Source organism: Eumetopias jubatus, unplaced genomic scaffold, assembly GCF_037043125.1.
Source record: "Eumetopias jubatus isolate StellerSeaLion01/CBP00866 unplaced genomic scaffold, mEumJub1_p1.0 scaffold_7, whole genome shotgun sequence".
Classification (NCBI taxonomy): Eukaryota; Metazoa; Chordata; class Mammalia; order Carnivora; family Otariidae; genus Eumetopias; species Eumetopias jubatus.
In genome coordinates, this window is record NW_028274813.1 from 108,445,151 (window position 1) to 108,466,092 (window position 20,942).

Here is a 20,942-nt window from a genome sequence, read left to right on the forward strand (position 1 = left end):
CTCTAGTATTTTACAGAACAAGATAGGACACTTTTTTTTGTTTGTTTTGTTTTTTAAATCTTTTAAAGAGGTTGACGTTTGAGGGTTTGCCTCTTTTCTTTTCATTAGAATTACCAATTCCATTTTACTCCTAACTCCTAAGCCTGCTCTTTCCAGCTCTCTGGCTCATAGCTCTGAAGAGTGACATCAGAGTCTTCTTCGGAGAGCAAAGCCCACCACCATCTGTGAAGGAGGAAAGAAACGAGAGACGGGGATTTTCCCCCAACCAGTGCCAAAAATACGCCTTTAGGTTGCTATTTACACACCAGGGCGTTGAGTGCCTCTAGCAGGCCCAAGAAATGCAGGACTCACAGGAACCCGAACAAGGGGCAAGACGTGGGCTGGTGCTCAGCCCCTCTGGGGCTTTTGAGAAACCAAGGGGAGGCCAGCCATGGCCTTGCAACCAATTCGAGAGACTCGGGATATGCCAGGAAACGTGAGAGCCCTCCAAACCATCCTCTCTGAGTGAGGAACAAACGCTCACTTGGTGTGTACTCAGCTATCGCGTTTACAGGGACAAAACCAGACACAGAGAAAAAGGAGGGGAAAAAAATTAAGAGTGGCAGTAAAAATAGTACTTTATTCCGCTCCCTCCCGCCCTCCCTCCCCCCACAACCCCCAGGACACTTTTCCCCTCTCGTTCCCACAGCAACGTTACAATCAGAAAAAAATAAGTTTCGGGGGGCAGGATTTCGGGGGGGGGTATGGGTAAAAACAGTCAAATCACAATAGGAATTTTTCAAAATCGGTTATTCCACTTAGTCATCGTCTTCTCCCTCATCCTCAGGTTCTCGTTTTCGCTTCTGACCCCTTTCTTCTTCTGGAAGAGTAAGGAAAAGGCACTTAGGTTAAAAGACTGACCCCACCTTTAACTCAACCCACCTGCTGGGGAACCAGGGAACCAAAGGTCTGGGAAGCTCTGCCGCCTCCGGCAAGTCTGAAACGGTTGGGGGGGGGGGGGTCTGCCAAGACAGGGAGGCCCCGGGGGGCCTCGGACGGGCGTGTTCTGCCCTTGGTTCTCCCCGGGGCCCGTGCAGTCTATTGCCAACCGAGGGCGCCAAGGCCGCTACCAGCTGCGAGTAAAAATGCTGCCATACCGCCACCGTCTTCTTCATCTTCCTCATCGTCCACTTCCCCGTCGTTATAACCCTCTTCATCCTCCTAGGAGAGAAGATGGACACCAGCCATCAGGGATGCCCCCCGGCCCAGGGACATGCTGAGGAAGCTACTTCCCTAGACAGCAGGCCGCCCCAGCCTCTCAGAGCCCCACAAGAACCTGCCACCTCAGAATGGATCCAAAGCAGAGGTTCCTTTGCATCAAGGATGCCATTAAAAGTCTGAGAAAGCCTCGAATCCCTTCTCCAGAAAATACCCGCATCACACACAGTATCTGCCAACAATGTCAGGGGGCTGCTGGGTTCGAACCCAGGCTCAGAATTTCTGACCCGAAGTCCCTGTAACTCAGGCAAGCTTTCCCATGTGCGCACTCTCCGGAGAAAAAGCTCCCCAAGCCGACTCTGTCATGAGAAGCCAGCCAGCCTTCCATTTGGTTTCAAAATAGCTCTGGCTTCAAGGGAAGACCCCAGTTTTAGCAAACCCAGATTCTTGTGGGCAAGTCCATACCCAGCCTGTCTACCGCTCTGCACACTTGGATCCCTTGGAAGGGAGGATAAAGGCCCCCTGAGGACATTATTCCCAGCTCCTTGAGATTCAGCAAGGTGTGTGAATGCATTGTCAACACGGGACCGCCACTTTATGCTGTTCCCGAAGTCCCATGCTAGTCGAATCTCTGCACGCCGAACACTGTTCCCAAAGCATCAGGCAACCCGTTGTTTAAAAAGAACCTGGTGATAGACTTCGTCTTGTCAAGGGAAATATCCTTTTATAATGTCACCAAATAGTTCTTTAATCAGTCTGTTTGCTAAGACTTTTTTTTTTTTTTTTGGTCTGCGTATAAGCTCTCCTTCACTGGAAGCTGGAACTCTGCAGATGGTCAATGAGATTACCAAAAAGAAAAAAAAAAAAGGCAAGAAAACAGAAAACAAAAAAGCCCTGCACACTGTGGCTCCTGTGACAGGAAGTGCAAGATGAAAAATCCATTAGCCAACCAGCCCTACTGCCCTGTCCTGGGGGGACCTGTTTTTCTAAGTCTTTATTTTTAAAATACTCACAATATAGAGCTGAGCCTACTGGCCCACACCTAGGGAGAAGGGAAACCCAGCGGATGGACGAGACAGGAACCAGGCTGATCGCACTGGCTTTTTTCTGTTCGCCTTGATCCGACTCTCCCAAGCGTGGGGTGGGCCAGAGATCCTGCCCAAGTGGGTCTGTGTGGCAGGCAGGTGTCTGCACTCTTAACGGATAGAGACAGGAAATGGGGGGGGGGGAAGGCAGGTACCTTGTTCATGCTGTTGTCATTTTAAGCCTCTCCAGGTCTAACTTTTGTAATCAGGAAGAGCTGACTTAGAATTCCGAACAAGTCATGGACATAACTGCTACAGAGAGACTCCGAACATCCAAACACAAAACCTAGCACACAGAGCCAAGAACCTTGAAGGGTGCCGAAGCCTATAACAGTAGATGGTCAAACACTGTCCTCAAATTATTACTTACAGATCATTATATTCTCTTAAGAATTCACTGAGTTGATCCCTACTAACAACCCAGATGCCAAACAATACCTATTTTACAGATGAAGAAATAGGTTCAGAAAAGTTAAGGAACTTGTCCAGGGACACACACCAGCAAGTGGTAGAGCTGGGCTGCACCCCCTGCCCCCCAGACTGTGCTGTATTAACCCTCACAGACATGCGGAGGCCTTGTTAAGAAACTGGGAGCAAGCCAGGGTGTCAGGATAACAGCATTATTCCCACAAGTGCTGGGGACCCTTGGCACCCGTCACTCTGATGTGGCGCCCAGCAGTGTCTTATCCTACCACCCACTGGTTCAAAGAAGTCTTTGGTTTTCCCTCAAATGACTCCAAGTGCTCAGTAAATACATGAATTAACATACGAATGTGGAAAGACAGCAAGGGCCTCCCCCACTCCACCCACAGATAGTGCCCCTGTGCTGCCCAGCCCCTTACCTCCTCTTCTCCACTCACATCCTCCTCTTCTCCTTCCTCCTCCTCCTCTTCCTCCTCCTCATCTTCCACTACCTGAGCATCCTCATCATACTCTTCCTCTGTGCCGCAGAAACGGGGACAAGAAAACTGGTGGTGAGCAGGCCTCCCTCACGGCACAAACCCAGGCTCGTGGGCCTGGCACAGGTGGTACAGTCTTCGGGGGGGGCGGCCAGGACCCACTCACACCCACCCGGGCCCATAGCCTAGATGCTCCAATGTGACTCAACACATCTGAAAGTAATCCAAAAGACAAGCCCTCCTCCCAAGTTCTATAACAACAGAGATCCCGTGTGGAGGCTGAGACCACAGAGAAATTGCTGGATCAAAGGAACAAGCCGCAGGGCTTACAAAAGCCAAGACGCTGATTCCCTTGGAAAGAGCATCTAGCCAAACTCCTGGCTTTAAAGGTGAAAATCTGAGTCCTTGAGGGGAGAAGTGACTTGTTCAAGGTCACACATCAAGTTAGCCACGGAGGTGGGCCTAGAGCCCTGGGCTCAGGATGCCAGTCCTGGGCCTTTCCTGTTGTACCCCTAGATGGGACAAACTAGGGCGAACGCGTGTGTATCTTGCAAAACACTCCGACCTAACAAGGAAAGACAAAAAATCCTGTGTCTGAATTAATGGGCCAAATGTCTCCATTCTCACGGTGACTGTGGCCGTGAAGACCTGCAGGGAAGCCGCACTGTGCCGGCACACGGGAAGGGGACGGCAGGAAGTGACCCTTTCTTTCCTTCCTTCCTTCCTCCCTGTAGGCCTTGCCGGCTCACCCTCATCCTCACTGCACTACCAGGGTGCCCAGCACGCTGCCTGCAAGCCCCTTCCACCCCCCAGCCCCCCGACCCCCCGGCGGGCGGGGGGGGCACCCTGTGCAGGTCCTGGGAGCCTGTGGTCTGCGGCCACCAGGGGGCTCCACACCCTCTCCAGCTAACGCCCTCCTCCTCTCCGCTACCTGGAGACCCACAGGAATGGGACCCTCACGCCGCACCCCACCTTCCCCGCCGCGGGGGGTGGGGCCGAGTCCAGGGTCATACTACAGAGACGCTGTAGGACCTCATTCTGGGGGACCTCTGGAAAAAGAGAAAACCCCTGGTGGGAGGGTTCAGTTGGATGCTTTTAAGGAGTTCCCATGCAGTCGGGGAGCCCCCGTGGGCGGGTGGGCGGGAGGACGCGCGGGGACCGAGGTCCACAGAGCAGCCCCTCCCCTCTGCGGCTGCGTGCCCGCCCCCAGCCCGGCCCCACCCACCACCCTCGTCGTGCCCGCCCCCAGCCCGGCCCCACCCACCGTCCTCGTCCTCGTCGTCGTCGTCCAGGCCCTCCACGTAGCCCTCGGCGTCCGAGTCGGGCGCCTCCTTGTCGTCCCGGTCGTAGCCGTCCAGATACGTGAGCTGCGGGAGGAGCTTGAACACGTTTTCTCGGTAGTCGTTCAGGTTGGTTACCTCACAATTGAAAAGGTCTAAGCTCTTGAGGTTTTCTAACTTCTTCTACAGGCGGAAAGATGAAGTCAACGGTGAGCGGTCGGTGGGAGGGCGGGAAGGGAGGTGGCGGACAACGCCAGGGGCGACAGCGGGGGGCGGGCGGGCCTCGGTTCCCTCCCCCGGAACACGGAGGGGGGACTCTCGGGCCCGTAGGCCTTATCTAACGGCAGCAGAGCTAGTCTGCAAGTACAGCTCCGGCCCTATCAGCGACCGGCTTCAAACTAAGCTGGGGCTCCGCTGGGGCTCCGGCCGAGAGCTCTGCTGCTGCCCCTGGGGCTGGGGAGCCAGAGGGGAACAGGAGAGGCCGCTCGAACTACCCAAGTCCATTTGTAATGATGGGGAGGAGGACGGCCGTTAACACGGCACAGTACGTAGTAACTCAGTTTACCCTCACAACACTGATCAGGCAGAAGAGGTTACTAGTTCCGCTGCTGCTCTCGAGATCTCAGGAGCGAGAAGTCATTCTCAGCAGGTCAAGGGCAGGGAGGGCGTCTGGGCTGTGGTCTGGGGGGGCGAGCCCAACACCCTCCCACCCCGCAGAGGGGAGCCCAGTGCATCAATCACACTAGTCACCAAGGAGAAGCTACAAAAACGCATGCGGTCTGTGCAGGGAGAACAGGGCGTGCGTGTGTCTAGGTCTGACCTTTAATGGTAACCGCCTCACAATGATTTATATACACACACACTTGGTCTCCATACCTGTCTCCCAAAATACACATATACAGAACTTCAAAGATTTTCCTATGAAATCACGAAATCAAGGCTTCCAGGTAGATCAAAATAGTTTTGCTTTGCTCTAGGAGGTTGGCGGAAGACTTGAAAAGAAGGTCTATCTATGGGAAGCATATCTTGTAGTTGACTCCATGCCACAGACAGGAGAAGTCTGAGCTTAACGAAGAAGGGCCAGCTTCTGCTTCTGCTGCCCTGGCCCATCAACCCGCCCCTCGAGCGCCCAGAGCGGGTGAGGGGCGCTTTGTGGACAAGAACCTACAAACCCAAACTGAGCGATGCTCCAACCTCTCCTCTATAAAACTAGGCAAGGGAAATGTGGCCAAGTTGGCAAAATATCCTCACTTTATCTTCCCCTGATTCTAAGGTGCATGGCTTGTGGGAGGGTTCTTATGTGTATGTTTACAGTTAATGCGATAGTTATTTCTCCACTTCAAGAACGCTATTAATGACATAGCTGAAATCAGGGGAACACAATCCTTCAGATCCAGGTAATGCAGAAACTGTTGTTTGACCAGGACTTGCCCCCTTCTGGCTAGGAACTCCATGAAATGTGGGGTGTGTTCAGCTGTATGAAGAGGAGGTCCCGGTCACCATCACACAAAGGACTGGAGACTAGGGGTCAGTCACTCTCTGTGCCTCTCAGAGCAAGGCCGGCATTGAGGCCCTCGTCCCATACCATTCCGTGCCATCCAGGGGGCCATCCCACCATTCGGAGGTACCAGCCTCAGGCCGGCCGTCCAAGGAGAAAACAAGTGGCCAACTCCAGAAGCAGCTGAATTCCCGGATGGCTCCTCCCTCCCCAACGAGGGACACGGAACCATGCTCTAAGAAATGACAGCTCGGGTTCCCAGAGCTGAGCAGAAACTGTACAAAGAGAAGCACCGAGGCGAGGGTTGGACCCCAGCCCTGCCCCCGACTGCCCACTCGGGCTGCGTGACCTTGCTCAAGCCACTGAACGTCTCGAGGCTTCCACTTATCTCTGGGCCAAGCAGAAACTAGCTTTGACTCTACCTCATGGCCCATAACGAGAGTCAAATAAAGTAAGAGAAGTGGGAAAAAAACAAAAACAGAAAACAACACTCTACAAAGGTAGAAGTAGTAACCCCTGATACCAAGCCCTCCCGCCTCCCGCCCTGTGAAGAGGGAAGGACCGAAATGACTCACCAGTGGCTCTATTGTGCTGAGGTCTTTAATTTTGTTGCCACTTAAATTTAGATGCGTGAGGTTCGGACACTTTTCTGCCAATACTTCCAGGCCCCCTGAGATTCTGTTATCGCTTAGTTCAAGCTAAACAGGGCAGGGAGGAGAAAAGCAGAAAGAACTCTTAAAACGAAGGCCGGGGGCCCAGAGCACCCGGGCCTTGGCAGACAGGTGAGGGGCAAGTCGGCGCACGTGCTCCCCGAGCACAGACCAACGACCCCCTCCTCCCTGCCCGCACAGACGCCTACATCCTGTTTACCTTCTTAAGTTTGTTTAACTTTGGTAAGTTTGCAACTGAGGTGAGGCCTACGTTGATTGTACTTAAGAACTCCAGTTCCTCAAATTCATCTGTGAGGCCTTCGATTTTGCCTTCGATCGACCGGCAGTTGTCCAGGACAAGCTCTTTCACCTGCAAAGGGAAGGCTGGTGTGAACGGAGGTGCGGACTGGGGGTGGAGGCTGGAGCGGGGGCCAGGCCCCCTCGGGAGGACGGGGAGACAGGCCCTTCAGTGTATGAAGGCACCACCTGCTCGCCTCTCCAGAAGCAGGGCACTGCCAACACCCACCCCGGGCTTCCCACCCTTAGCCCAACTGAGGGCAGGGAGGGCTGCGGTGGGAACACACTCCCAACAGGAGCCTGGGCCAGACTGCAGATGGCACACTCAACAATCCCTGGGGCTCTCCTTCCAGCCCCACTGCCACACCCCTCTCCAAAACTCCTGTTAAAAAATAAGCTGCCACGGTCCCCAGCTTCCCGTCAGCACCAGCCACGCCGTCAGATCCTTCCACCCCCATGGCTCCCGTGGCCTAAGCCTGACCACGTCCCAAGGCCAGCTACCTTACTTCCCCATCCTCAGACCCCACCTTCCTTCTGCCTCTGTGCGCCTGTGACCCCCTGCGTGTGGATGGGTTCCAAGATACACGCAGACGCTTGCTGTCACCGGCTTGGCTGCCAGAGCCCTCCAACCAGGTCTGGTGCCCGTCACCATGGTCACTAGCTTGGCCTGGCCCAGGGTAGGGGCAGCAGACCAGGGAGCCCCCCCACTCACCACTCTAGCCACAGAACTTCCTGCAACAATGGACACCTCCTGCTCTGGGCATGAGAGGAGCCACTGGCCAACTGTGGCCACTGAGCACCTGCAACATGGCTGGTGAGAACCAGGGACTGAGTTTTCATTTTCCTTGATTTAAGTGAAAAAAGACACTTACTACTTACAGTTACCATATTGGACAGAGCTTCTCTAGACCCTCCTCTTCACAGGGTCCTGAGAGTAGACGTGAAAGGAAAAAATGAAACCCCACAAACCGAGGATGGCCCCACAGTGACACGCTGAGGTCATCAAAGAACAAAAGTTGGTCTTTGAAAGCACCTCTGTGACCCTGTCTGTCCCTTCTCCCTTCTTTAAAACTCCCTGGAGGCAATTTTGCCCCGAGTTCTTCGATTTTCCTCGTTTCTCTTCTTACCCAAATTTGGGTCCAAATCCTTTCTTTCTAAGAATGTAGAAAGACTGATAAAAAGCTACTTCTCATTGGGTTGCTAAAAGGTAAATGTGACTGAAGGTGATTCCCAGCTCCCGTACAGAGGGGAAGGAGACAAGCTAAGGAGGGTAATCAAGTCTCCGGCCTGAAAGACCCTGGGGAGTCAGCAAGGGAGGCCAGGCTGTCCTGCCCTCCAGGCAGATGCCCATGGTTACCCACTCCTGCCCCAGCAGGCTGGCTGCTCCCTGGCCACCCAGGGCTGGCAGGCACCGGAAAGGTGACTCCTCCTGGCTGCACCCAGTGCTTGACACGACATCCCCACCCACCTGCTCCCTGCAGCCTCAAGGAAGCACGCATCGAGGTCACTGGTACGGTGCCTGCCTGGGACGTCCACCCACACATTACTTGTCACGAGACAGCATCAGACAGTATGGTCTAGTTCTTCTCAATAGCAGTCCCGCATTGTCCAAAAGGTCGTTCCAGCCCCTCAGAGTCTTTTCTTGCCCTGGACAAGCAGACGGATTTGCTTCGAACTTCCTGCTGGGCCCAGGACGACCGGTTTGCCACAGTCCCCCGTCTTTCCTCCTGCTCAGGCATCTTGGGGCGAGGGGGAAGCTTGGGGAAACAGAGTCCACAGTGGGCCTGCTGTGCTCCTTCTCAGCCCACCCTTGCCAGCAGGCAGACCAGGGGAGCTCGGGGGCACGTGTGGGCTGCCCCGCAGCTACCCCGCTTTCCGCCTCCCTGGTGGAGAGAGGTGGTGTGCTCAGCCCAGGACAGCAGCAGTTTGCCAGGAGGGGCCAAGCCAGGCACAGGAGCTCCTTCCCAGAGCTGACCCGTTCTAGGCCTAGGCACTGGCCGCCAAGGCCCGCCTTTCCCTTGGATCTGGGATGGGAGAAGTTAAATCCTTTTCCACTCCCTCAGTCCCCAGGAGAGGCCAGATGTCCAGGTCAGGCCACCTTCTCAAGGTCACTGGCAAGAGTGCCTGGGAATAAATCTTAGGAGGCCTTCTACCCCAGGGCAGGAAATCAGTGTAGAGCCAGGAAGCCAGGCCTTAGGGGAGCAGGGCAAATGCAGGGAGATCCACTGTGTTGGGGGAGGGAAGACGATCTCCTCTGCCTGCACTCAACACTGGAGCCACGGGGCCCATGGTCTGCAGAAGGCGCTGTCCCAGGGATTCTGGAAGCTCCGCCAGAGAAAGACAAATATGAGAAGGGATTCCAGCCCAGCCTCAAAGATTTCAGACATGTGGTTTTTCCAGACAGGTCAAGGGCTTCTCCTCTTACGGCCATAAGCCAAGGAAAAGAAGATCTTAGAGATGGGGGAGGTGGTGCTGGGAGTCGGAGAATTCTTCCGAGAGGCACAATGCTGCCTGGGAATTCTACGGACAGACCCAGGGTCCCAGTCCCAACTCCCAGCACCACCGCCAACGGGGGGGCCATTCCTCTTGGGGACAATACGCAAGCTGCTACCACTGATGTTTTCATTAATAGTAACGGTCGGAGCTTTCCTGAGCCCTCACAGGTACTCCTGACATGCTTCCCCCGCCCCAGCTCACCTAATCCTCACTACTGCTCCCTGCGGTTGGGGGGGGGGGAATCTCCCATCTTTCGGCCACCTCAGAACCACTGACCCTCAAGTCCCAGGAATGGACTTGCACCAAGCTGGTCAGTGTTGGCTCCTGATGGTTTCTCAGACGTTCCCAAATGTGAGGCGCAAGCTCTCTCAGACCCAACTCAACTCTCCAAGCTCCCCTGACACCCCTCTTCTAAGAGTTCCACCAACAGGATGGGGGCCACTCCCAGCGGTCCCCGCCCTGGTTACACTCCCTCGTAACCAAAACAAACCCCAAGCCAGCCCTCATTCAGATGACGCTGCAATTAGAGAGCAAGGATGTGGAGAGGGGCCGGGGGATCTGGGACCCTGCTCCTGCCAAGTAGGAAGAGACCCGCCAGCCACTGGGGCAAAGCCTGTGCTGTCTGGAGCACCAGCAGGGGGCCCTTACAGGCCAGGTCCGTGGGGCCTCTGGGACCCCCACCGGTTTTTGCATTTCCTTCCTGGCAGGGGGTTTCAGCAGTGTTTGGGGCAAGATCAAAGAGGTGAGAGAGGGGCAAGGCTTATTAGACCTGGAGGCTGCTGATATCACCAAAAAGCCCAAACCGTGAGGGGGAAACCCACTGCTGCTTTGGGGAGTGACTGTGACTTTGGGGATGGCAGGTAAGCTGTCTGTGAAATGTCAGAAATGGACCAAACAGGAAAAAACACAAACACCAGCCCAACAGGTGGCCTGGAGTCATCTCATGCACCCACTTGTCTCCCTGTGTCCCCCAGACTCCATGGAAGGCCGCAGTTTCCTAGAACTCTGGGACAGGCTCACATGTTTCCAAACTTCCAACCAGCCCCAACGTTCCTCAAATCCACTCCGAGCTCCTGCTCCAATCCCAACCCACTTCCTCCCGTCTGTGGGGTGGCCACGGCTCCGAGCCCTTCCAAGTAGGGAGCGTATCCCTTTTACAACCAGGGTGTGTTTTGCTTAAAAAAGAAAAAAAAAAATTAAGGTCCACGCCCCCCCTGCCAAATCCTGGGTGTGAGCTAAGTGCAAAGTTAAAATTAAACTGAAAATTTGTACTTTGGGTTTAGATTCTCTCCCAACTCCACTGGCCCTTTAAAAATATCTGAATGTGGTTACTCTCTCTCCAGCCCAACAACTGGCTTACTCTGCTGGTGTGTCAGAAGCTTTTCAAACACCCGTGGACAGAACTACATGGGACTCTATGCTTCACTCCTCAGGTGTCAGCCCCACGAGGAGGCTGCACATTCATTCTCGGCCCCCACGAGAGGTCAGTGGGGAGTCACTGAAGCTTCCCAAGGAATCAGACTGTCCACCTCTGGCATTTCCTAAAAAACTTGTCCCCAAAGCAAGGACACAGCAATCATTTCTCACCAATGGGAGCTGAAGCATCCATGATAAACACAAACACATTATTACTCTAAGGAACAACCCGTTGCTTGTTTCAAAACTGTGAAATCTTGTCTTCACAGCTCTCTCAAATTTGATCATTTCCTCTCTATTCTCTACACTGCAGTTCTGGTCACGGTCATCTAAGTCACTCCAAGTCTGCTTCTGCCTCCAAATGGGGTCTCTGTGACAGCGAGGACAACTGGACGACTGGAACATTCAAGGAGTGGGCCGGCTGATGCCCCTGACTCGGCCCCCAAGGTCTGAGGCTCTGCCTCTGCGGAAAGGGGAGACTGGTATCTGTTTAACCTATGAAGTGCAAACTCCAGCCTGGAAAACCTGCCTCCTGGCTTTCTGCCGCTTGGGGGGTGGGGGTGAGGGTGGGGATTCCAAGTTCCTAAACCGACCTAAGGAGGCCCTCCACTCACCACCTCTCCCCACTTCCCCTAGTCTCAGGGCTCCGCACGCCTCACTCTTGTGCCACAAATGGCATCCAGGCCCCCCCCTTCCCCAGGAAGCCTTCCCCCACCCAGCTCCGAGCATCCCAGGGCACCAACGGCAGCTGCTACATGAATCATTTAATCGTGTATTAAGCATCCGATCCTCCTAGAGGTCAGGGACTGTCCTTCCCCGTAATCAGCCTAGCGGGGAGCGGACACCAGAGCAACTGCTTAACAAATGTCCTGGTTATTGTGCCAGGCACAGCACTAGGTGCTGGGCATACGGAGTGAATCAAACCGTCGTGAAACTTACAGTGTAACTGGTCCCACACAGACGGGAATGAACCTGACCTCTTATAAACAGTGTGTCCCCTAGGAGGCAGGCCAACTACGCACACTCCTCTCGACCTGACCCAGGGCTCTGTACACCGACCTCTCACCTAGAAGCAGCCCCTCCCTCTGTAAAGGGTGTACCCATGACATTGTTATAGGGTAATATGCTGGGGACTCAGAGGCCGCGGTGAGCCACAGCTGGGTTCCTTGCCAGCAAGAGGTGTGGTGGCGGCGGGGAGGAGGCTGCCGGCTGATAAACAGCTACTGGAGCAGTGTGCCAGGTAGCAGCCGGAGCGGGGGGACCAAGTGCATTCTTCAAATGCCTCCACCCCGGAGAGGACAGACATGCTCAAGGAAGACAGGAGGGACCCAGAAAAACCGAGAAAGGGTATGCACTATATCAAAGCCAGGACTGGCTATATTTAATGGCAAGGCTTCGTTCAAAATGAAAATGTGAGACCCACTGCTCAAAAATTGTCAAGAATTCCAAAAACAGCGATAGCAGTGCATTAAACCCAAGGGAGGGCCCTTTGAAGCCCAGGGGCCTGTGTGACTGCACGGGTCACATGCCTGTGATCGGGGGCCCTGATTTAAATGGACAGCTTGGGCCTAAAACAGCGCTCTGAAGGCCAGAACCAGAGAGAAGGAAGCTCGAGTGAGAACAGCTCTTTATTTTTACAGCACTTCCGGAGGCAACGTGGAGAGGTGGACAGAAGGCAGGCTCTGGAGTCAGACAGACTTGGCTCAAGTCCACATTCTCCACTTGCTAGCTCATCTCACCTCTCCTGAGCTTCCGTTTCCTCCAATAAAAATAGTGCCCATCACCTAGAGCTGGATTAAGTGAAATAATGCACTTAGAGCATCCCCAGCTTGGAAAAAGCCACTTGCCTTCTTCCTGATCCACAGCTACCTTTCCCACTGTGTCCACAGCCAGGGCACAAGAATGGGAACAAAGGGGGGGGGGGGCAGCATATCTGAGCCACCAAAGCTGTCTCTCATGGAATGCATGAAGCTTAACATTTTGGAGAGCTAAGATGTTACGCCCAAAATATACCCCTCTTGACTTTATATCTACACTTTGTTTTGTTTCTTTCCCCCCCACTAACCTTGAGCCTTGATTTTCTTTTCATTCACTGAGCAAGAGTTCAATAAATATTTGTAGCTTTGGTTTCAACCCTGTCAGTCCCTGACCAATTTAGTTTTCAGGTTCCAGTCTTGCACAGAAGAGGAGACTCAAATCAAACTGACCCCGTGTTTTTTTGGTGCTCATGGGTTTTAAATAGGTCAGCTTTTAAATGGGCCATCCCCTGTTGCAGATCCCATTTCTAGCTGGAAGGCCAAACTGTTTGAGTCACCAAGGCTGAGGGGAAATGAGCTTCTTCCCAAAGGTGTTCAATAGGAGTGACAGATGCTTGTGATTTTGTTGTTTTGACCCTAAAATCTCTACTTTTGCTTAACAGTCTGTGGGGCAAAACCTGCAAAAACCAGTCAGGTTTCATGAGGGTAAAGTCAGGCTCTGGGAGAAAAGTCAAACATTTCAAAGGCTAGAAAGGCCTTCGGGCTCATCTAGGTCAGTGGCTTTCTGACCAGAGCCCACAGTAAAAAATATATTTATTGCCTTGGCTCAGTGTACACATGTTGTATATACAGGCACATACACCGAAACAAAACATACCCAGTTACAATTATCCTTTTCTATTACATTACAAAAGATTTTTCTTTTTTTTAAAATGTGACCCATAGCTTGTAAAATGCTGGTCCAGTTCAGCCCTCTTTTTGCAGAGGAACAAGCAAGGTCCAGAGCTGGCCCAAAGCCCAGAAACGCCAAGCGGGGTGATCCTTCTGCCACACCACCCACACCATTGCTCTGGTCAGAAATCACCGTCCCCAGTGGAAGACTGGGGCATCATCCACAGAGCTCTCGAATTTCTGCTAACAGGAGGGTATTCTGCAGCCGTCTGGTAGCTAGGACTCTGTGGTCTCTGCACCTTAAAGATCTTTTAAAATCTTAACTAAGGGGCAGGGTCCCCACATTACCTTAAAACCAAAAAAATCTCTCCAAGAAAAAAAGCATCTGAGTGTCTGGATTTTGTTTGTTTCCTACAATAGAGCTCAGAAGGCACGGGTGGGAGCACATGGCCGCGGGAAGTCGGTGACGCCATCCTTATTATTTTAGGGAACCATGGAACGCAAGCCGGGGCGCGCTGCAGCGTAATTAAGCTGTCGGCCAGGGCCCGGGTAATAGGCTAAGCGCCGGCAGGGGGAGGGCCCACATTAGCATAAACCCTGTGACTGGCTCCTGAGCTGCCCGGAACCGGCTTCCTACCTCCTCCAGCGGGTGTGGGGAGGTCTTGGTTTCTGCCTCGCCAAACAGAGGAGCTGGTTCCACTGCGGATGCTTCCTCCAGCCAGAAGGACAGACTCGTAACTGGAGGCCAGCCGCATGGCTGTAGGACGTGGACTTTGGGCTGGTCCAAGGGGCCTGTTTAGCTAATGAACCCCGAGCAGAGCTGGGGTCCCTCCCTGATGTCAGGCCCTTGCTTTCCTCCCCCTCGCTCTCTCATTCCTCCCTTCTGGATCAGTCTAGCCGTCTTACTCCACTTGCAGACCTTGTCCGTTCCACCTCCTGGAGGAAGGCTTCCCTGATTACCCAGCCCCTGCCCTAGCCCTGCCTGCTTTAAGCATATGTGAAGGAAAGAAAGTATTCCCAGAGCAGCAGAAAATAGGTCCAGAAGGCTGCCTAGGCCTAGAAAGTGGGGAGGAGTTGTCTTGGTCTGACTTTGCTAGGCGAAGGGGGTGGAGTGGGAACAGGGAGAGATGAGGTTTTTGGAACTGGTGGAGGACATGATCAACTGGCAATCTAGCAGGTTACCTCTTCTCCGTGGCCGTTCCTTCCCACCTTTAGTCCTGGAGGGTGTGATGAAGCAGGAGTTTGAAGCAGAGTCCAGTGAAGGCACTGGTCCCAGCAGGTGTATCTAAATGGGGACCAGAAGGAAAGGGGGACAAGAAGCGTGGAGGTACAGTGCAAAGGATGCTCATCAGGCAGTCTGATGACCTGGATGGACCCTGGTTACTTTGCCAGTAACTTGCCGTGTGCCTTGGGGGAAGTCACATCCTTCTCTGGGTTTCTGCCAGTCCCTTACTTCACACACTGGACAATGGAGCCTGAGCACGGAGAGGAGACCCCCTTCTGTGGGTCCATATACTTTAAGTCCCACCTCACATCCAAACTCAGCCTCTATTCCCCAAAAGGAAGTGGGAGATTTCATGGACCAAAAGAGCCCAGGCTTCATCACTGAGGGATGCCAGAAAGGAAAATTTGGGGCCCCAGGCAATTAATGAAACACAAAAATCAATCGTGTAGTCTCTTAAAGCACACCAGGATCACAAAAACAGCCCCCAGAGGCCCAGGGTGTTGGGTTCCAAATGTAGGAGTCTGGCATCGTCCCATCTGATGTCTGCCATCTCCCAGGGCAGCAGGGAGCAGGCAGCTCAGTTCATGGGGTCCTAGGCCCTGCTCGACAATGCTATGCTTCATACAAAAACCACACTGCCCATGATGATCTTATAAAGAGCCACAGCACTGGCCCCTGCAACAGAAAAGCCATGAGGAGACGGAAAAGGAAGGCCCGGAGAGCAGAGGGGCTAATCCTGGCCCATCTTCCTAAAACACTGCTTTGATCAAGTCCTGTCATGTCCCGTCACTCCTGGTCCACAGCCTTTAACGGCCATGGGGATTGCAAAGCCAGAGGAGGATTCACAGCCTCCCAGCCGCCAGTGCTCCGGGACCAAGAACCCTGTGCCTCTTCCCAAGGCAGTCTGTCCCCACCTCACCTCTCTGCCCTGCAGCCAACACGGTGACACCACCTGGCATTTCTTTCCCACGTGACAGCTGCCCAAGTGCTTCCCCAGACATGACTTCGTTGAATCCACAGATGACTGGAATTCTACCCATCCTATCCCTCTCCTGGGGAAACGGCCCCTGTCCACCAGGGCCCTCTGAGAGCCGCTGCTTGGCCACAGGGCACCCGGCAGCCCTTCTTCCTGCAGTCTCTCCTCCAAACACCGCCTTACCAAGGTCTGAAGTCTCAGTGTTCCCCGCTGGTGCTCTGCCCAGCGGCGCTGGCCTTCAGCAAACACTTGCTAAGTGGTCAAACTGGACTGGGTCACTCAAGCCAGGGCCAAGAATGGAGTGGGGGTGGGCAATGGCTCTGAAGAATCTTCTAGATACTAAAAGGCTAACTAACCCCTTATTCACTTTCCGAAGCCAAGCATCCCCCTAATTCCACTCCTAGGCAAATCCACAAACAGGGCTTCCTGGACCCCCTGAAATCAGATTCGGGGATCTTTAGCCCAGCTGGGATCACCTGTGGACAGCAGGGGCTGTGTGCTGTGGAAATGTCACTGGAGTCAAGTCAGCACGGTCTGAAAAGACGGCACAGGGTCTCTGCCGTGGGTCCCTTGTGGACCTTGACAGCTACCCAGTCCCCATGGCCCCCGATGTGGAAGAACAGCCTGTGAAACAAGTTAATTCATTGGCTTCCTCAGTTTCACTCCTCGGGGATCCATGAGCTGGCAGGTCAAGCCTCTGCCCAGCCCGGCCCAGCAGCTTAGCCCATCTGAGAAGACTCCACACTACCCAGACTCAGAGGCCAGGCCGCTTCCCACAGCCCCTGGATGTGCCTCGGCCGGAATTTCTAGCTGGCTGTTCAAAAGCACTTCAGAGAAGCCAAGGACCCCATCATCACCACCTCTAGGGAGCCAATGGATCCAATCCAGCTCCTCCGGCAAATGATGAAGCTCAGTGGACACCAACCCAGTGACTCACCCAAGGTCACACAGTTAGCCCATTATGGAATCAGTCCTTGGGCTGTTCTCCATTCTCCCAATTTAGGGCCCACACCCCAAAGTCACGGGCCTCTCTGGGGTGAACTCCTTGAAGCAAGAGGAAACAAAGGAGGAGAAGGAAAACAGCTGTGAGGAAGAGAGCCCCAGGCCTGATCCTGGCCCTCCTCCCCCCTCCCCCCTCCCTCCTGCATCTGCACACAACCCCAGCAGCGCTGCAGGGGCAGAAGGGGCAGAGAAAGGCTCAGTGGCCTCCTTCCCTGCCACCTCTACCCCTCTACCCAAGACGACGGTGGGAGTGGCAATGACAGAAGCAAGCAAATAGCGTGCCACTGAAGCCCTCCCGTCCAACCACCCACCGAAGCCGCCAAGGTGGGCAGACACGGGAACCAATCTGGCACAAGAGCCTAAAGCTGGGGGCCGAAGTTTCTTCTATCCAGGGCCACAGAACAAATCAGCCAAGGGTCACACATACGAAGCAATTTAATGTCCGTTCTTTCTCCTTGAAAGAGATGTGACACGTGCAACTTGCCTGCCTAAGTCTGTAAACGAAAGGCTTAGGGTCAAAGTATTAGCGAGGGACGCAGGCAAACCGGTGTCTGCAAACTGGCAGGGCAGGGAGGGGGAGAGGTGGCAGGAGGGCGAGGAAGGAACGGGGAAGCGAGGGGCTGCGAGGAGGAAGGAATGCGGAAGGCAGAGACAGACCCTGAAAAAAGCCACAGGCAGTGAAAAAGGGGGAAGAAGCGATAGAGCTAAAGTCTCCGCACATTTTGCTTGACTCCCAGAGTTCCACCCTCTTTGCGGGGATTCTAGAGACAGAACTTGACCCGTATTTACTATCTTTTAAAATAGGGTCTGGGTCAGGTTCCTTGTTCTTCTCCGACCTACTACAGCTGCTGTAATCTCAAAATGCTAAAAGCCAAAACCAAAGACCTTACAACCTTTATGATTCTGGAAGTCAGAGAGGGGCTGAACCAACCGCTCAAGAGACAGCGTGAAGAAGAACCTACTCAGTTCTGTCTTCAGCAGTCAAGGCCATCCCAGGCTGTGTGGACAGAGACAAGTCAACAAGGGCCAAGGTTCCTCAGTCAGGGTCCCAAAACACTGCTCCGACGGGACTAAACCTTAAATTCTGAACCTTGAAGCCGAACGCAGTTGAGGAAGGCACCGAGGATGGGAAGGCCCCTGGGAGCCGCAGGCACTTGGAAGGACAGTCAAAGGAACCGGCAGTGATATGGCCAGGGGGTGGGGTGCCTTGCGATAAGCCATCTTTCTCCAACTGTTTGAAGGACTGTATGTGCACGCCGAAGTCCGTTTCTTCCATGTTCTCCAGCGCTTCAAGAACGGAGATCAGTGTGCAGGAATTAGAGAGAGGCAGTTTTCGGCCCCATGTAAACTATAATAAGAGTCTTTAAAATCATTACGACTGTCCCACAAAAGAACGGGCTGCACTGAAAACTCCGTGCGCTGTCTCCCTACGCATACAAATCAGAGGCTGCTAAGTGACCGTCTGCAGAGGCCTCTACACAGACACAGTGCCGAACAATTATTAAATAAATTAATATTATATGATGGAGCTCTGCAAAGAGAAAAGCCTTGGGTAGTTTTCACCTCTTAAAAAGATGCTATGATTTGCTTCTTTCCTCCTTAAAGAAGTGTGACTTGGTTAGGCCACAGGGCGATTTACTCCACAATATTTACAGAGTTATCGATGAGATGCTGGGCACCTGTGCTAGGCTGGTGTTAGAGATCCCGTTAGAGACACAGTGCTAAGCGAAACTAGCCAGGCTCCATGAGTTTACATGCTAGCGGTGAGTGAGAAAATAAACCAGTACACGTAAGCTATATGTAATATATGCAAATACCAGACAGGAAAAAACCAGGGAGGATACGGCAACAGTGGGAAGGGATATCACTCTAGAAAGGGTGGCCAGGGAAGACCTGGGCTCTGAGTGACTGAGGCCAAGTGAAGTCCAAGGGAAGAACTTTCCAGGTACAGGGAACAGCCAGGGAGGGCAGAGACCCTGAGTGGGGGGCATGGGCGGCTCTTCTGGGAAACAGCTAGGATGACAGGTGGCAGCAACAGAATTTGTGGAAGAAGGGAAGGGAAGGAAGGGGTGGCATGAGGATGGGCTGGGAAGAAAGCTGCTGTCTGTCACATCCACCCTTACGCACAGATGGGACATTCTGCACCTAACTGGTGGTAAGGTGGTGAGCTTCCCAGGCAGTGGAGGGCAGAACTGTTGGGACCACAGCAAAGGGGGATAAGGCTCAACATGCACCCATAAGCCTGAGGTTTCCACGGCCGTTCCATAAAGGAAACCGGTGAAGGAGGTTTATTGAGGGCTGTGCTCACCCGGTATTTCCAGGCAGAAACGGGCCTAAGACACACACCTCCGGGAAATATCCTGTGGCAGAATATTCTGATTACAAGTGTTGGGGCTCATGAAAAGCAGTCAGAGAAATTCTGGTTTGCTTCCAGGCTTTATCACTTGGGAACTGTGTGGCTTTGGGAAAGCCTTCACTGAGACTCCATTTCCTTGTCTGTGAAATGGGGAGAATTCCTACCAATCCCACAGATGAGGTAAATTGTACAGTCCTGGGGGGTATGAGGAGGGATTTTACACTTAAGTTTCTCACTTCACACCCTGGAGAGCAGAGACAAGGTGTTATGTAGCTCTCACTCCCCCATACTGCCTTGCACTTAAGCTCTCAATTAATGTTTGCTGAACTGAAAAGCATTAAAAATAACCTGGGAAAACATTCTGCCATTTTTCTTCCTATTAAACTGCAGCACTTTGCCAGAATGCTCCAGAACAGTCTCTCTTCACTGTAATCCTCCTGTTTGGGGGAAGAACCAACTGAGTCACACCAGGGCAGGGTGTTCAGAGGACAAACTGCCAAGAATGGGGACAGCAACAAGGCCCACCCCTCTGCAGAAGGCCGCTTGCTCTCGGCATCACCCCAGCCTTTCTCAAACAGCCTGAGCCCATCCAGATCCAGGCCACCAACAGAAGGGACTGCAGACCACCCTAGGACAGGGTCAGCATCTCCTGGAAAAGTCCACAAAAGCCAGAGACACACCCAATATATACAACATTCCCCTCCACATGAAGCCTTGTTCTAATCCAATCACCTCATTATTCAGATGGGGAGATTGAAGCCCAGATAGATAGAATAGCGGGTCCAAAGTCACTTCCATTATTTTTTTTTCTTTTTAGTTTTTTGAATAAGTATCATTCATTCTCATGGCTTCACAACCAAAAAGCGTAAGATACACAGTTAATTCTCCTCCCCATCCTGCCCTGTTAACCATCCCACCCATTAAGTATCCTTCCAGAGTTTGTTGACAGATATACAAGCAAATTCAAAATCTTATTTTTTTCCCTTTTACCCCAAACTCGCATATTATATACTGATCTTTCCTTTTTTTCGTGAAGTTCATGTAATACAGTACATGAAAACCTTCCTCGTTTCTTATTTCCATCATGTCCCATTGTGTGGATGTACCATCATTTTTCTTAACCAGCCCCTTATTGATGAGTATTTGGGTTGCTTCCAATCTTTTGCTATAATAATGTTGCAATTTAGATAAGCGGCCACATATGTCATTTTGTGTTCACCCAACTTATTAACCATTAAGAGCTGGAATCAGATCCTACTTCTGACCCACAAAGCAGCTGTCCCAGAGCCTTGGGGCCCTACAATTTAATGGGTTCACCACTACAGCTACTGTGGACAAGTAACGTCACCTCTATTCCTTCAATAAATACTTAGAATCTACCAAATGCCAGGCACCGCACCAGGCACTGGGGACCCAATGATAAAGGCATCCTTGCCTTCTGCCCCAGGATTGTCCAGTCTGGAGGGACAAGCAGAAGGGACTCACAGGGGCAGCTCCATGTGCCCCGAGGGCCAGTCTCCTTATCTGGTAATAGATGGCCATATGTATATTTTAGGGGTGTTCTAGAGGATCAAAAAAAAAAAGTATTGTTTGCCAAATACCTAATATGATCCAACGCTTGCAGCAGGTGCCCAGGAAGGGGGAGGCCTGGCTCCCGTCCCAGGAGGGGTCCAGGAGGGGTCCTGCCTACCACAAGGCAGGCAAAACGCACGGCCACGCCCCTCCCACAGCCACCACTACGGTCTTCTTACTAAGGCTGGAATGCACTGCTACTTAAGTTTTTGGGGCAGCACCTAAGCCCCTAATTGTCTTAGCCTACTTTTACTGGAAAAGGATTTGGTCTTCTCCCACTTTTCAGACCCTCTACAGTCCTCTGAGGCTCCCCAGGTATGCTTCTCCTCTGTGTGCCTAAGCCCG

The 20,942-nt window shown here is 53.0% G+C and overlaps 1 protein-coding gene and 1 long non-coding RNA gene across 3 annotated transcripts in view; one reads left to right on the plus strand and one right to left on the minus strand.

The window, feature by feature from the left end:
- Nucleotides 1-642: 642 nt before the first annotated feature.
- The window catches only part of ANP32A (acidic nuclear phosphoprotein 32 family member A), a 36,452-nt gene continuing 16,152 nt past the window's right edge, over nt 643-20,942 (minus strand). The window contains exons 1-7 of one of the 2 annotated variants that reach the window (XM_028100391.2): nt 7,786-7,809; nt 6,830-6,979; nt 6,535-6,657; nt 4,446-4,644; nt 3,125-3,222; nt 1,137-1,200; nt 643-859 (exon numbers count right to left, since the gene is read on the minus strand). In XM_028100391.2, the coding sequence (XP_027956192.1) occupies nt 798-859; nt 1,137-1,200; nt 3,125-3,222; nt 4,446-4,644; nt 6,535-6,657; nt 6,830-6,979; nt 7,786-7,794 (705 nt within the window). In that variant the 5' untranslated portion in view covers nt 7,795-7,809 and the 3' untranslated portion in view covers nt 643-797. Of the gene's footprint in view, nt 860-1,136; nt 1,201-3,124; nt 3,223-4,445; nt 4,645-6,534; nt 6,658-6,829; nt 6,980-7,785; nt 7,810-20,942 lie in introns of those variants that run through there. The other variant, XM_028100390.2, reaches the window with a different exon arrangement.
- On the plus strand, nt 10,818-12,731 carry LOC114206533 (uncharacterized). The gene is made up of 3 exons (XR_003608668.2): nt 10,818-10,885; nt 11,132-11,265; nt 12,459-12,731. It is a non-coding gene; the product is annotated as an uncharacterized LOC114206533 (long non-coding RNA).